This window comes from Leptodactylus fuscus, chromosome 7 (assembly GCF_031893055.1).
Source record: "Leptodactylus fuscus isolate aLepFus1 chromosome 7, aLepFus1.hap2, whole genome shotgun sequence".
NCBI classification, from domain to species: domain Eukaryota; kingdom Metazoa; phylum Chordata; class Amphibia; order Anura; family Leptodactylidae; genus Leptodactylus; species Leptodactylus fuscus.
In genome coordinates, this window is record NC_134271.1 from 95,100,824 (window position 1) to 95,114,736 (window position 13,913).

At 42.1% G+C, this 13,913-nt stretch overlaps 1 protein-coding gene across 4 annotated transcripts in view; it reads right to left on the minus strand.

Annotated features, from left to right (window-relative positions):
• Window positions 1–13,913, minus strand: part of ATG2B (autophagy related 2B) — a 72,816-nt gene that overhangs the window by 38,723 nt on the left and 20,180 nt on the right. For 3 of the 4 annotated variants that reach the window (XM_075282568.1, XM_075282567.1, XM_075282566.1), the window contains 10 exons: window positions 13,052–13,202; window positions 11,170–11,262; window positions 9,498–9,686; window positions 8,617–8,890; window positions 8,403–8,514; window positions 5,472–5,667; window positions 4,808–4,950; window positions 2,858–3,015; window positions 1,797–1,969; window positions 603–753 (listed from right to left, as the gene is read on the minus strand). In XM_075282568.1, the coding sequence (XP_075138669.1) occupies window positions 603–753; window positions 1,797–1,969; window positions 2,858–3,015; window positions 4,808–4,950; window positions 5,472–5,667; window positions 8,403–8,514; window positions 8,617–8,890; window positions 9,498–9,686; window positions 11,170–11,262; window positions 13,052–13,202 (1,640 nt within the window). The remainder of the gene's footprint in view (window positions 1–602; window positions 754–1,796; window positions 1,970–2,857; window positions 3,016–4,807; window positions 4,951–5,471; window positions 5,668–8,402; window positions 8,515–8,616; window positions 8,891–9,497; window positions 9,687–11,169; window positions 11,263–13,051; window positions 13,203–13,913) is intronic. The other variant, XM_075282569.1, reaches the window with a different exon arrangement.

Below are 13,913 nucleotides of genomic sequence, written 5' to 3' on the forward strand. Positions count from 1 at the left end.
GTTAAATTCACCTACAGATTGGTCATGACTAAAGGTAAAAATATCCTAGTGACTCCCAATGTAACAAAAGGGAGAGTTTAGAAGGCATTTTTAAGGCAGATTTTCTCTCAACATCCACCTGTAAAAACTGTGTGAACATACCCTAAAATTCTCTTGATACCGTTGTAGTAGACCTCTTCACAACTGGATCCTTATTGTAGATTTCACTACACAGAAGCGTATAGCCCATGCTCAGCGGTCAAACAGCCAAGCTAAGTCAATGAACAGAAGTTACTGGTAAAGGGCTGTTTAGTAACCTGATATGATGCCCTGTGCAGTGGGAATGGTGGAGGAGAAGCGAGTATGCTTATACTGTTAGGACTACTTGGGGAAATGGGGCAAACCAAACAAGAAAATGAAAGGAGATAAAAAAAATAAAATAAATAAAGCTGTATAATGGGGTGTTTTGGGGTGTAGTGGTCAGATAGATTTCTGAAAAATGATGCACTTGGCAAAATGTAAAGGAAACCCACAACCTACCAAAATTGTTAGTAAAATTGTTAAGTAATTAACATGTATGATAATAATGTATGAGTTAAGGCCTAAAGTAGGTGAGACTTTACCTTGATGGTATAAACTCAGACTGCTAGCATGGAGACATAAGAAGTGCTTGTCTTCAAATCCTTCATATTTAGTTACAGTGAAGAGAGATCCACTGTTGAATTCCAACCAAAACTCTCCATGCTTGCCTTCCATTAACTTTCCATTTGACTGCTGATGGCAAACATAAATCAAGTTATGGTTCATAGTATTTATTCTGATCACCACATAAAATACTAAAAGGAACCTTAAAAAAAACTCCTACAGTATGACCAATGAAAATATTGATATATTAAAGGGGGTTTCCGTAGGAAGGGCCATCAATGTGTGATCTCGGGTACCCAACCCCTGGGTTGCAGCTGGGTCTAGTTTTCCAGCTCATCTTGACCTCTCCCTCATTTAGTGTCGCATAGACAGAAGCACAATTGTGTGCAGTACAATAGATGGTTCTCTAGACATTAGTGACAGATTACAGTGGACACTTGGGGGAAGCTAGATTTGCCCACAGTTGTTTGGTCAGACAGTTGGAAACAGTCTCATAAAGGACAACCTCTTTCATATAGCATTTCTCCTGACATGGAGCTGATAGCTCTGTCCTGGGAGCCCCCTGGACCCAGTACAGGTGGTGGGTGACAGACGGATACTGTCTGTGGTGAGCTCCATGCGGGAGAACAAATCCCTCCCCAGGTATGAGACCACTGGGTAGTACTGTCGGTGACAGACTGCTTCATTCCAAGTGTTAGAAGAAGCACTATCGGAGGTCCTCCCTCCCAGCCAGCGGTCAGGCTGTATAATCTACATCAGGCCAAGCCAAGATCACTCCGCACAGAGAACTAAATGATCCTGAAGTCTTTCTTTTTCTTCCTAGTTGCTATGACTCCAAGTATCTGTTTCTATATGCCATGAGCTTGTATGTGTTCTTTCTTGAATATATTACTGTAATATCTGAGCTGATGTAACACACTGAATAGTGGGACTATTAAAGGATTATCTTATCTTATAGTTAGAGGCAAGGCTATATGGTTACATGTCTGCTGCAGCTTTCTGCTCTGGGTTTTGAGAGAGAGAACCTCCCTCTGACATACCAAAACATACATATAGCTTGCCCTGACTATAGTTGGATTTCATATAATACCCAAATACTATGGAAGGAGCATTCAGACTGGACTTTTCTAACTGTATTGCCAAGTCCTGCGATTAGAAGAGAGCCATATTACCTTGACATCTGTAAATAATGAGACCAGACCATGGTTAACATTCACCAGGACGGACAGGAAGCTCTGAGACTGTTTGTTTGGACATTCAAGTTTTTTCTTTCTTCGATTATGATAGTTGGAGTCCAGGATGTAATCATATTGTAAGGTTTCTTCTTCTGAACCGCTGTCATCATCTACAAACACAAGGTTAAACTGACATTCCCATCTTACAACTTAATGGCATATCACTAGGATATTATTCTACAGTTTTTGTGATTGGTCGCCCTCCAGAACCACAACCAATCCAAAAAAAAAGGGGAATGCAGTGTTGGTATAGAGCCATGTCCCCTTCCAAGTCCTCTTATAATGGCGTACCATCCATTTGGCTATAAAGTAAAATACAGTCAGCTCCATTGTCTTGAAAGGGGCTGTGCTCCAGTTTTCTGTACAGTGGGTGGCTAAGAAACTGGAGTGCATGGAAATATTAGTAAAGGCGGCACAATTGGAGTAGTCCGAAGAAGGTCCCAAAAGTTGGACCATTAGCGATCACAAATCCTAGTGTCATGGCTCTTCATTAGATGAAACTACCCTTTAAACCAAATGAATAAGAGCACAGCCATCACAATTTACACTAGGTTCAAACTAGAGTTCGTGTTTCCGTTTCTTTGGGTTCACTTGGGGACCTGAAAAACGGAAACCCTATCCAATTAAAAAGTGGGGACTCGCAGACTCCATAGATTATAATGGAGTCTGCTGTGTTTCTGCTTGCCGTATATTTTAAGCAGAATGGGGGACAGAGTGCCTGAATGCTAGTGTGAACCTAACATTAGCGGTCATGACTTACTGCATTTTTTTTTCTGAAAATCACAACAAACATGCAGTAGGACTAAAAAAGGAACAATTTCAGGGACACACAAAAGGTAGAAGACAAATGACAGCTTCCTGCTATTCGACAGCATGCAAGGGACTGCATCAAAAAAATTCATAGGTTACAATTATTGGTGCATTAAGACATAAGGGGGTACACTATGATGAGTCCGCCCCTGTCTTTCAGCTCTGCTCCTCTGACAGTTAATTCTCACCATAATGAAGTGTAGACTTAAATGCTCCACTGGAGTCTTTACTGAAGGTGTTAATGAGTTGGCTCGCCACTGAGAGGCCGATTCCATAGGATAAGTTCTCAAAGGTCTCCACTGGTGAGGGGGCGGTGGGTTCCCAGAGCAGCAAATCGTTGCTTATCCTAGAAAGACATATTCAGCAATAGGGACAACTTAAACAAAAAAAGTATGGTCATAAATACTGTAACATTCCTGTAATCGCTATCAATGGGACTTAAGAGTTGCCGGAATGTTAAGTATTCTGAATTATTAGAGAATTACAAAAATGTAAATAAACCTCATATATTGTTGTTAAAAAAACAAAACAAAAACACACAAGAAAAAAAAAAAAAAACTACTTCAGATAGAAGGCTCACCATGGCTGGTCAGGTAATGGAGGGGGTGTACATCTCACCCAGACTACTCAGGTGGGTGAGATGAGAAAACTCCAGGAATGTTTGTTCTCTGCAGACAACTTTCATCTGCTGAGCATTTTGGTAAATGCTAAGTATTGGGCTGGAATTTTAGGAATGACAGGTAGGATTGGTAGTGGGATCTGTTATTCCACCCCCCTCCAGTCCACACTTTGGTTATGTTCCGGCAGCGACTCAGCTGCAGAGAGTCTCCTCGTCAAGGAGGCTTAAGAAGCCAGCTCCAGCAGCAACACTTTGGCCTGGCTTTTGGATTTCTGCTATTTATTTTTGTATTGTTTCCGTTTGTTGCTGCACTATACATTATACATACATATATATATCATATATATATATATATATATCACACACACACACACACACACACACACACACACACGGAGAATCCCCAAGATCTATGTAGTTCAGGTCCTACTGCTCCTGGCTCCATTTACACTACTGCTCCTTTCTTCCAGTGTGTAATTAGCAAAGGGCAGGATAACAGGTTGTACACTGGGGAGACAACACAGGATGTGGTGAAGACTGTGCACAAGTTTATAGACTGAGGACAGCTTCTACAGCAGCCTCTGTGGGGAGAAAAGATTATTTACAATCACCACAACAACTATTTGTCAGCAAAAGAGAACAGATCCCTTGTGGGCTATTGAAGGTTATCCAGAATGTATTACTACCTGGGATAGAATTACATGATAAGTGTGAAACTAGGAGTAGGTTGCAAACTGCGTATCTGGGGATCAGAAAAATTAATGAAGAAATGGATCCTGCAGTTTGCAATTTAGACCACTTTTTTAAACTCAAAGTAATAATACCTAGGTACATAATACCTATTATATAGTGCATAAACAATATATTTTTTATAAATCAATGAAGCAGATGAAGGGAATAAAAAGGTTGAACTATATTTTACTAAAAACAAGTGAGTGATTGTGTCCCTACTTTATACATAAGCAGATGAATTTACCATGAAGTCTATGAATGTGGGGGGAGAGGAGAAAGACAGAAATGAGTTGGTCTACAACATTAGTCATTTCTGTCTGGAGAAGGCTGGATAGTAAAGCTAGTTTCAACGCTAACAGTCTTGGACGTGAGACTTGGCTACTGTGTAAACCAGATTTACCAGCTGGTATCCTATGCGGAGACAGACTTCTAGCATTATAGTTATTTATGCTTCCCCACTGCATACTATCCTGTACTATAATCAGGACCATATGTAGCAGGGAGTCCTAGCATCATAGATAACTGTAACTCTAAGAGTCCGTCTCCTGGAATACCATAAAGGCTGGTAAATCCGGTTCACACATCTGAGAATACAGTTCAGTTATCAGGCTGGTTTGTGACACCAAACAATCTTCACATGCACTATGGATTTATGAAATAATAATGTAGTTAGACAATAAAGCTATTCACCCCTTTGGACATGGGAAAACGTCTACTTAAAAGGGCATTTGTTCGTTGTAAGCCAGACAGAGGTTGAGACAATCACAATCCATCAAACCTGACCTACCTGTTGTAGAGCTTCTCATAGAAGACTTTATTTGGTAGCATCAGGTAAACACTGGGCAGAGTCAGCTCTAAGACGTAATGAGAATTACTGATGGCTTTTTCTTGGAATTCAGTCATTTCAATGGCATCTCCAGGCATTACCATCTATGTAAAAAAAAAAAAAAAAGGATTGTCCAATCTGATTCAACACAACTGAAACACTTACCCAGTACATGTACAAAAGTTAATCTCTTTGTCATCACTGCAGATATCTATGGCTTATCCACAAGCTGCCATCAATAACTGTCCGGTATCCCCACTTATTAGCTCTTACCATAGCATATAGCGCTGCATGGGAAGTAGTAGTGAACACGCTAAGTAACCTCTCCATTCGCTCAGAAGCTGGGTTCTAGGGAACACTGTTTTCCCAATAGGTTGGTCTCAAAGATGCCCCAGCCTATCAGCAGGTTATGGCATATATTAATGATATCCCTTATATGTCCCATAGACTTTTATAGAACATTGATTCCATACATCATAAAGTGTGGAAGTGTTGCAGTGGTCGGGTTCCACTCAATTAGACCAATAATGGATATAGTAAGTTAGAACACCACCACCAAAAAAAGCCCCAACACACTACACCTCTACTTCACATTCAACGCATCACACGGATGTCTTTCACATACTTCTTCATTTTCAAACATGACTCTTCGAGAAGAGAACGGGGAAGGTTCTGGGCGTCTGAAATCACACACATCTTTAAGCGAGTGGGAAGTTCCTTCATCGTCCTCCTGAAATCTTCCATCAATTTCATCATCCTCCTCTGTAGAAACTCGCTCGAGGATTGAGTGAACGGCGACAGGATTGATTCTCAGCACGATCCTTAAGAAATGCACAGGAAGATTTTATTAGAAAAACATTGTCATATTGGTTTTTATTACGAAAATTTCTACAGATATCTGATATACTGTACTTTGCGTTTTAAACTGTTCACCCCTGTCAAAGAACCCAGCAGAGGAGTAGCTCCAAGGAAAGGGCTGTTATGTGCGGCTATGTGCCGCTCTGTAGTTTGTAAGCCACAGCTTAAAAAGCGCCACGACCACAGATAAGATGACTGCTTCCGGGGGCGCAAATGACATCACAGCATTATGCCTCCTGCGCTGACACACAGATGTCCTGTTTGTGGGCACAAAGCCTTCTAAGGAAGACGTAAGAAAAGGCAGCGTCTCCATTCATAAGGAATTGCTGGCAGGCGTGGCCCTTATAAGGGGCATCAAAGGTTGTTATGTGCATTATGAAAATGAGGTGGCGGGATCATTTATATAAAGGGCTATTGAGAATATAAGGGGCACTATTTATATAAGGGGTCATCAGATGCATTATGAATAGAAGAGGAGAACATTTATATAAGGAGCCATTATAAATATCAGGGGGCATAATATAAAGGAATTAAATGAAGGTGGCACTTGAGCGTTATTAAAAATGGATCCAGATCATTTTGATGGATGATAAATCCTCAGGCTGGATTATTAGTAAGAGAACAGTTGGGGGTCTGACAAACCCCTTTAATTAAGAGACACACAGGGGGCATTATTAATAAGGAGCATACAGGGGCATTACTCATTTAAACATGCGCTTGGGAGTATTATTCACTCTGGGAAAGTTATAATAGAAATTTTATAATTGGGGTTAGCAGCATGATGGGGACTTTATGTAGGTGAGGTCAATGTGGGTCAGTTGCCTGGAAAAGTGAGGAGACAAAGAGGTCTGTGTTGCCAAGTTTACAGACAAGTCACAGCTGGAAGAAGTGGTCATGTCAGTCCCAATGACAGATGGAAATGTGAATAGATACAGTTAGAGAAGTCACTAAGTGTTTCCTGGGCGGCATTCAACTAAGTGGCCTGCAGAACCTGTGTAGAGCCAGTATCTACCACTATATGGTGACCATCCAGTAATAATATTGGTATACGTGAGTTGGGGGGGCCCACTGAGAGCTGACACCAAAATGCAATTGATAAACTTGAGTTGCTTCCTTCCTTCCTATCCCGAGTGATATTCAGTTTTATTTTCCAGAGTCGTACTCACTACTCTGCTGGTGGAGCCACTGTGTACATACATTACTTATCCTTTACTATTCCTGAGTTACAGAATGTATTATACTCTAGAGCTGCACTATCTATTTTGAGAAAAAACTTGTTTATGGAGAGATTGTTACTTTTTCAAAAAACAAAATAGAATTGAGAATAAATTGGAAACTGTAAACAAGCCTATTCCCATTCAGAAGAATAGTGAGCGCAGCTCTGGAGTTTATAACAGTCTGTAACTCACAATCAGTGCAGGATAAATGTATGTACAAAGAGCCTCTATCAGCAGAATGGAGAGTATAGCCCTGGAATATACTGCAGGCTGTAACTCATGATCAGTACAAGATAAGTAATACAGTGACTCAACTTTATGGCGATTAATTCTATATGTAATACGTAAAATGATGTACAAAAGGTTAACATTCCCATTACAGGGTTTACCTGGGGACTACTTTTTACACACTCTCTGTCCAGGTTTCTATATGTTGAACATTAGGCTTTTAAGTCACATGGTGAGCACCCAGAACCCTCCTCTTTGTGTCCAATGGTATTGCATGTATAGGGTGGCTGGCTTTACTATTATAATGATGCAATCTGTCAGCTCCCCTATGTATGTAATACCACTGAACACAGGAGGGAGGAAGGTACTGATTAGGTTTACGATCAGCCCAGAAGCCTGATGTTCAACACAAAAAAAAAACATGGCAAGAAGTTTAAAAAAAAAAAAAATAGTATCAACATAACTCCTTTTAAGGAGGGCAGTGGAGTAAATTTTCACTAAGAGTTAGTTCACACATGGAGCGTAAAGGCGGATTTTGGCACAGAGAGTGACACAGGGAGCCGCGTCACTCTCGGGCCAAAATCCGCCTGCCACGACTGTTGCGGCTTCATACAGTCGTAGCTTCCCCCTCTGGAGTAGGCTCAAATGAATGGGCCGACTCCAGAGGTTGCTGCCGCGAGGCGGACACCGCGGCTCAATGAACTGCGGAATATGCCTGAAGAAAGGGCAGCCCGCTTCTTTTTAAAAAGTAGCGTGGCGTTCTCCACAGACCATCATTGTGAGGGGGCTGATTATGACGTGGATTACGTGCCATAATCCGCCCCCTCTATGCCCGTGTGAACTAGCCCTAAGGGTAAGGGATTTTTGGTCGGGATTTTAAGGATGTATCCTTCTCAAAATCCTGACCAAAAAGACGGCACCCATTGAAATCAAAGGGAGCTGCTCAGGTCTTTTTTCTGGGAGCCTTTTCTTCCAGCTCCCGGAAAAAAAGAAGCGAGATGCTCATTCTTCAGGCAGTTTCGCCTCGCGATTCGGCCTGAAGACAATCCCTCCTCCAGACTAGGCCCATTCATTGGGCCTAATCCGGAGCGGAGTGCGCGGCTGGATGCCAATGCAGCGCACCCGCCTCAGGTTCCAGACAAAAAACCCCGCCTGAACTTACCCTTAGAAGTAATTCCAGGCTTATACAGAGTATGGCGAAATCTAACAGACATAAATAAAGTTAAATAAATACAATATTATATGATTTGAACCTTGGCCAGTCAAAATTGTCTGATGTGGTCATGTCTCCATCTACTTCATTGTTTTTCTTCACTATCTTGAGGAACTGAATCTGTGGGCTATCACTGTCCTCCTGGAAGGCCCCTGGATAATAAACAGAGTAAAAAAAAAAGAAAACAATAGACTCTTTCATTAATACAGGCTGGCACAGGGCTGCACATTGGATCCTCTACTGCAGGTGCCTACCCATTAACTCTTTAAATGTCAACTCAAGCTTCAACTGTTCCGGGGAGCACCCGCCAAGGACCTCAGTCTTAAACTCCATATCGGAAAAATTTAAATGCAACACTTCTTTTTGAAGAGATTTCTTGAACCAAGGACCACGTTCCTGGTCAGATCTGAGGTCAGGAATTGGAAAGCGAACAGCAAGATGGAGTGATGGTGCAGAAACCAATACCGATGTCCTTGTGTTTGCTGGAGATCGAGAGTCGTCCAGAAGAACTTCAGGAAAATCTTTGTGCTGGAAACAAAATCACATTTATAATTATGATCACCGACAGAAAAAGGGAAGCAATTATTTATAATGGTTCCATTTTGTTTTTTTTGCAAGTAGAAACTGGTTTAAGAACTTTTCAGTGAGGTCAGCTGTACATTGACTTCCATTATAAAACAACTCTATTCACTTGTTGATGTTCCCTGTACAAGTCAAAGAGTCAAGGAACCTGCATTGATCATAATGGCAAGACACATCCAAGTGATATGCAATAACACTAGAAGATGTTAATTCTCCTTTAAGGAGGGGATCTGGTGCCGACACAGAGGGGGCTGTTGTGCACTTGGGGACACCCAGCGCCTGGCACTATAATACACTTCTGCTGCAGTCCTTCAGTTTAAGGATGCACTAAACTAAATTATTTAAAGATTCACTCCACATTCACACATCTTCTGCATCAGGAAGCTCCAAGTCCTGTGGCCACTATCATTCAGCTACTTGGAAATCACTTGTAAAATACATTAGTGTGGCATTGGTGACTAATAGGTATGCTCAAAAAGTCCATACTACTACTAACAATATATACTTGGCACAGTAACAGATGGCCACATCCCAAACATACAGTTATACCCACCAGACTAATGTGTTTGTTATAAGATGTGAAGAGATGTGAGGTCATCATTTCCACAGTTCCTAACTTCTGCACTTGCAGCAATGAATTTAATCTATCGACAATAGTGATATCAAGTTCACAGGAGGCTGAAGACAACTGGATGTGCAGCTCCGACCTCTGTGGAAGGGAACTCAGGCGCCCAGAACTGCCCTGGAAAGGAAAAGCAGAAAATAACAACATCACTAAAGGGGAAGAGACTGAGCTGCAAAACTGAATAGTAGCAATGTTTAGAAGTGGTAATTTGTATTGAGAGACCTATCTAGAACATGTCCAGCTGACACAGCCACAAAGCTTGTTACAAGAAAAGCTCTGGTACACTATAATGTGAAGTGCCTCTTAATCAGCTAGACATGGAACAGAACAGGGCAGGGGCTTAATGATCGTGATCGCAGGAAGTGCAACCACAACCGGGCACGGCAAGGTACAGGGCCCATGGCCAGCTGGAAATGGCCGGGACCCGGCCTGGTACCACTATGACAGCGGTCAGGAAAAGCCTGGTTCCCCGACCACTATACAAATTGTAAATAAAAAAGCACCCCGGCATGTCGCCGGGACCTTTTTCAGTAGATACTAGCCAGGGAAGGAGAATTAAAATAATATATATACTCACTTCTCCAACGTCTTCCGTCATGTGCCCGATTCTTATGATCAGACCCCAGTGGTCACATGGGGTGTAGCTGCGTAATGATGGCAGTGCGCCCCCGCATGACCGCTGAGGACCAATCACAGGCCTCAACAGAGACATCAGGAAGATGGCCGAAGATGCTGAAGATTCTGTAGACAGCCAAAGCCAGGATACCCAGGAAAGGTGAGTATTAGTGTTTGTTATTTTTATTCACCTTCCCTGGGCCTCCGATTATTATACTCTGGGGCACTGGTGAACCTGCCCCTTTCGCCCCCCAAGACGAACTACAGAAAGCCGACCCTCCCCTCCCCCGGGAGGAGCGGGCGGAGCGGAGGGGGCGTGGTGGAGCGCGAGGGGGCGGGGCAAAGCGGCGTTCGCAGGCAGTGAGAGGACCTGCTCTCTGCCTGAGCGTGAGGGGAGGCTGCTGGAGCAGTGCTGCTTCAGTGGCCTCCCCAATCCACCGCTCAGTGCTAAGTCAGTCCAGGACTGCTTGTCCTGGACTGGCTTAGGTAATCAAAAAAAGGTGCGGCGCTGCTCTGGGGTCTGAAGAAAAAGTTTGCACCCGGGCTCACAAGACAATTGTTACACCACTGGAACAGGGCATGGACATGAGAACAGGTCTTGGGGGACTGGATGCAATCTAGACCAGTCCTAATCACTCACAGAAATTTTGAAAACAGTGAGGAACTGAAACTCAACTTATATTCTAATGTTGTACAACTCTTTCACATAGCTGGCTGTCCTGCTGCTTTTGTCATAAAGATGTAGCAAACGTTAACTTCACTCAGCAAATAATAACTTTAATTTTAACAAATTACGTATCATTCAATCCAGTGTGACAATGTGACAATGCAATGCTCCTGACTGCTGTTATCTCAGGACTAGTATCATCCATCCACTTTGTCACTTTGTCTATCCCTCCCTTCTATTAAACAACTTGCCAGTCACTATTCGCTACAGCAGATATATTTATACCATAAAAAACCAGCAAGTTAGCATAAAATTCACCTGCGCTCCTCGGTTTTCTGAATGCTTGTATTGTAAGTGAATGCATGGTGAGGATGGGCAGTCAGGGTCTGTATCCGTAATAAATTTCAGCAGCTGGGAAAAAAACAACACACAAAACAAAAAGGATTATGTGCTGAATATATGAATTATTAAAGCGTTTTTTGTAGCTGATGTCATGGAACTATATAGCAATGCAATGAAGCAGCAAAAACAAACAGATTATTCAGGATAGAATGAAAAGTTCTGCAACTTTCTAACATACCTTGAGTTCATTTTACTGCAGCCTTCAAGATCTCAATTTACTGTCAGCAAATGAAATGTACTAGTGAATACATTTAGAGGCTGAACACTCCTCCTGATCTAGTGCTGTTTACAGAGATGCAAGGCACAGTACAAGATCAAAACAGGATTTCACTCTTGAAGCCACTGCCCATTCACTAAACGCAAGCAGAGATTCTAAAAACTAGGCTTCATTCATATCACGTGAAGCATCCATTGGGCAGATCAGTTTCCATTAAATGATGAGTGTTTCAAAATAAAGAAAAAAAAATGGATCTGAATAGAGCTTAACTGATACAAGATGAGAAAGCTGCATAACTCACTACAAGGGGGACACTTTAAAGTGGATCCGTCACAGGTACAAAATAAAAAGAAATTTTTTGAGAGAAGTCCTCAGTAGTTGATACCTTTTTTAATGGCTAACTTAAAAAAAATTTTGATGACATATCGAGCTTTCGAGACTCTATAGTCTCTTCATCAGGATGGTATTACACAATTTCTGAAGTTAGGCATACTAAATGTCATACATTACTTGATTCTCATTGTGCTCCTGATCAATTTGGCATTTTTATTTTTAAAGGGATTCTACCATTAAAACTTTTTTTTTGTGGATAAGACGTCGGAATAGCCTTTAGAAAGGCCATTCGTCTCTTACCTTTAGACGTGGTCTCCGCCGCGCCGTTCCTCAGAAATACCAGTTTTTACCAGTATGCAAATGAGTTCTCCCGCAGCGATGGGGCGGGCCAGAGAGAAGTGTCTCCAAGCGCCGCCTCCTTCTTCGTCCACCGCGTCATGTTCAGTCTTCTTCCGGCGCAGGCTCGTAACTTCTAGCAGAGCAGAGCAGACTGCACAGGTAAATGGCCACTTGCACAGTATTGTTAGCGGACATTTTCCCGTGGCCTGTGCAGTCTACTCTGCTAGGTTACAAGCCTGCGCCGGAAGAAGACTTTGAACATGACGCAGCAGACGAAGAAGGAGGCGGCACTTGGAGACCCTTCTCTGGCAGCGGTGGGGACGCCCTCATCGCTGTTTGAGTGCTGGGGCCCGCCCCCATCGCTGTGGGAGAACTCATTTGCATACCGGTATTTCTAAGTTACGGCGCGGCGGAGACTACGTCTAAAGGTAAGAGATGAATAGCCTTTCTAAAGGCGATTCCAATGTCTTATCCACAAAAAAAAGGTTTTAATGGTAGAATCCCTTTAAACTATGTCCAGATCTTCCAAAGACATGGCTCCCAGAAGCTTACGGTATATGTAAAGTAGCTATCAATCACCAATAGTGAATATAAAAGTTTAGAAAATAAAGGGTACCCGCCCACTTGGAGAATTAGAACTAATTTACATATAAGCTTCCAGGGACCACGTCTCTTGAAAGGGTGGACAGATGTTAAAAATAAATATGTCACCTCGATCAGGAGCACAAAAATCATCATGTGTATGTGTGTATAGTATTTTGTACTTGGCCACAGGTCCCCCTATTTAACAAGAGTGCATGACCTGAGATTCTCCCTTGTGACATGCCTTGCAGGTGCAAAGTATGATACTAAACGTCAAGTCTAATAATACAAATATGTAAGTGTAACTATTACTATAGGAACCTTTACCTCTGTGTACTGAGGAGGAACATTCTGGGAGTCACTAGGGAAGAGACACTCCAGAAGCTCTGTCTGACCCATGCACACATCCGTGCTGAAACACCGAGAACCTGATCGCTGCCGCTGCTCATGGGAGATTTTTATTTGCATCCCTATGAACCTATATAAAAGCAAAAAGAACAATAACATTTTCTATATTCTCAAATAAATATAGTATGTTTGAATGTCACCAAAAACAATGTGCATAGCAGATTTAAAAGATGTAGAAATTTTGAACACCACCACACTAATTTTATGTATATATACATATATTACTGTGTAACAGTAATGTGAAAATGTTTATAATACAGGTCAATACAAGAATTTTTAATACTTTACTCAGAATTAGTACATGACAAGAACAGTGAGTGCAGCTCTGAAGTATCATACAGATTGTAACTCAGTAATTTCATTTATGACACGGCTGTTTTGCAAGTAAAATATACAGTACTGTGCAACAGTTTGGAAAAAATGCTACAAAGTAAAGCGACGTTCACACTGCTGCTGCTGCTGCTGTCCGCCCCGGGGATGTCTGTGATAAACCCCGGGGAAGCCGGACAGCAGACGGCTTGCAAATGGTCGACTTTAAAATCCATTCATTTGAATGAGTTTTCAAAGATGACTGCCCGTGAGCGTTTTCAGCCTCTCCGTCTGGTGTCCATTTTTTTCCCGTGGACACAAAATCCTACATGGAGGACTTTGTGTCCACGAAAAAAAAACAAAAAAAAAACAGACACCCCGGGGTGGACAGCAGTGGCAGTGTGAACGCCGCTTAAGAATGCAGAAGTGTTGTGTTTATTTTTGTCAATTAACAAAACCAAATGAACAATCA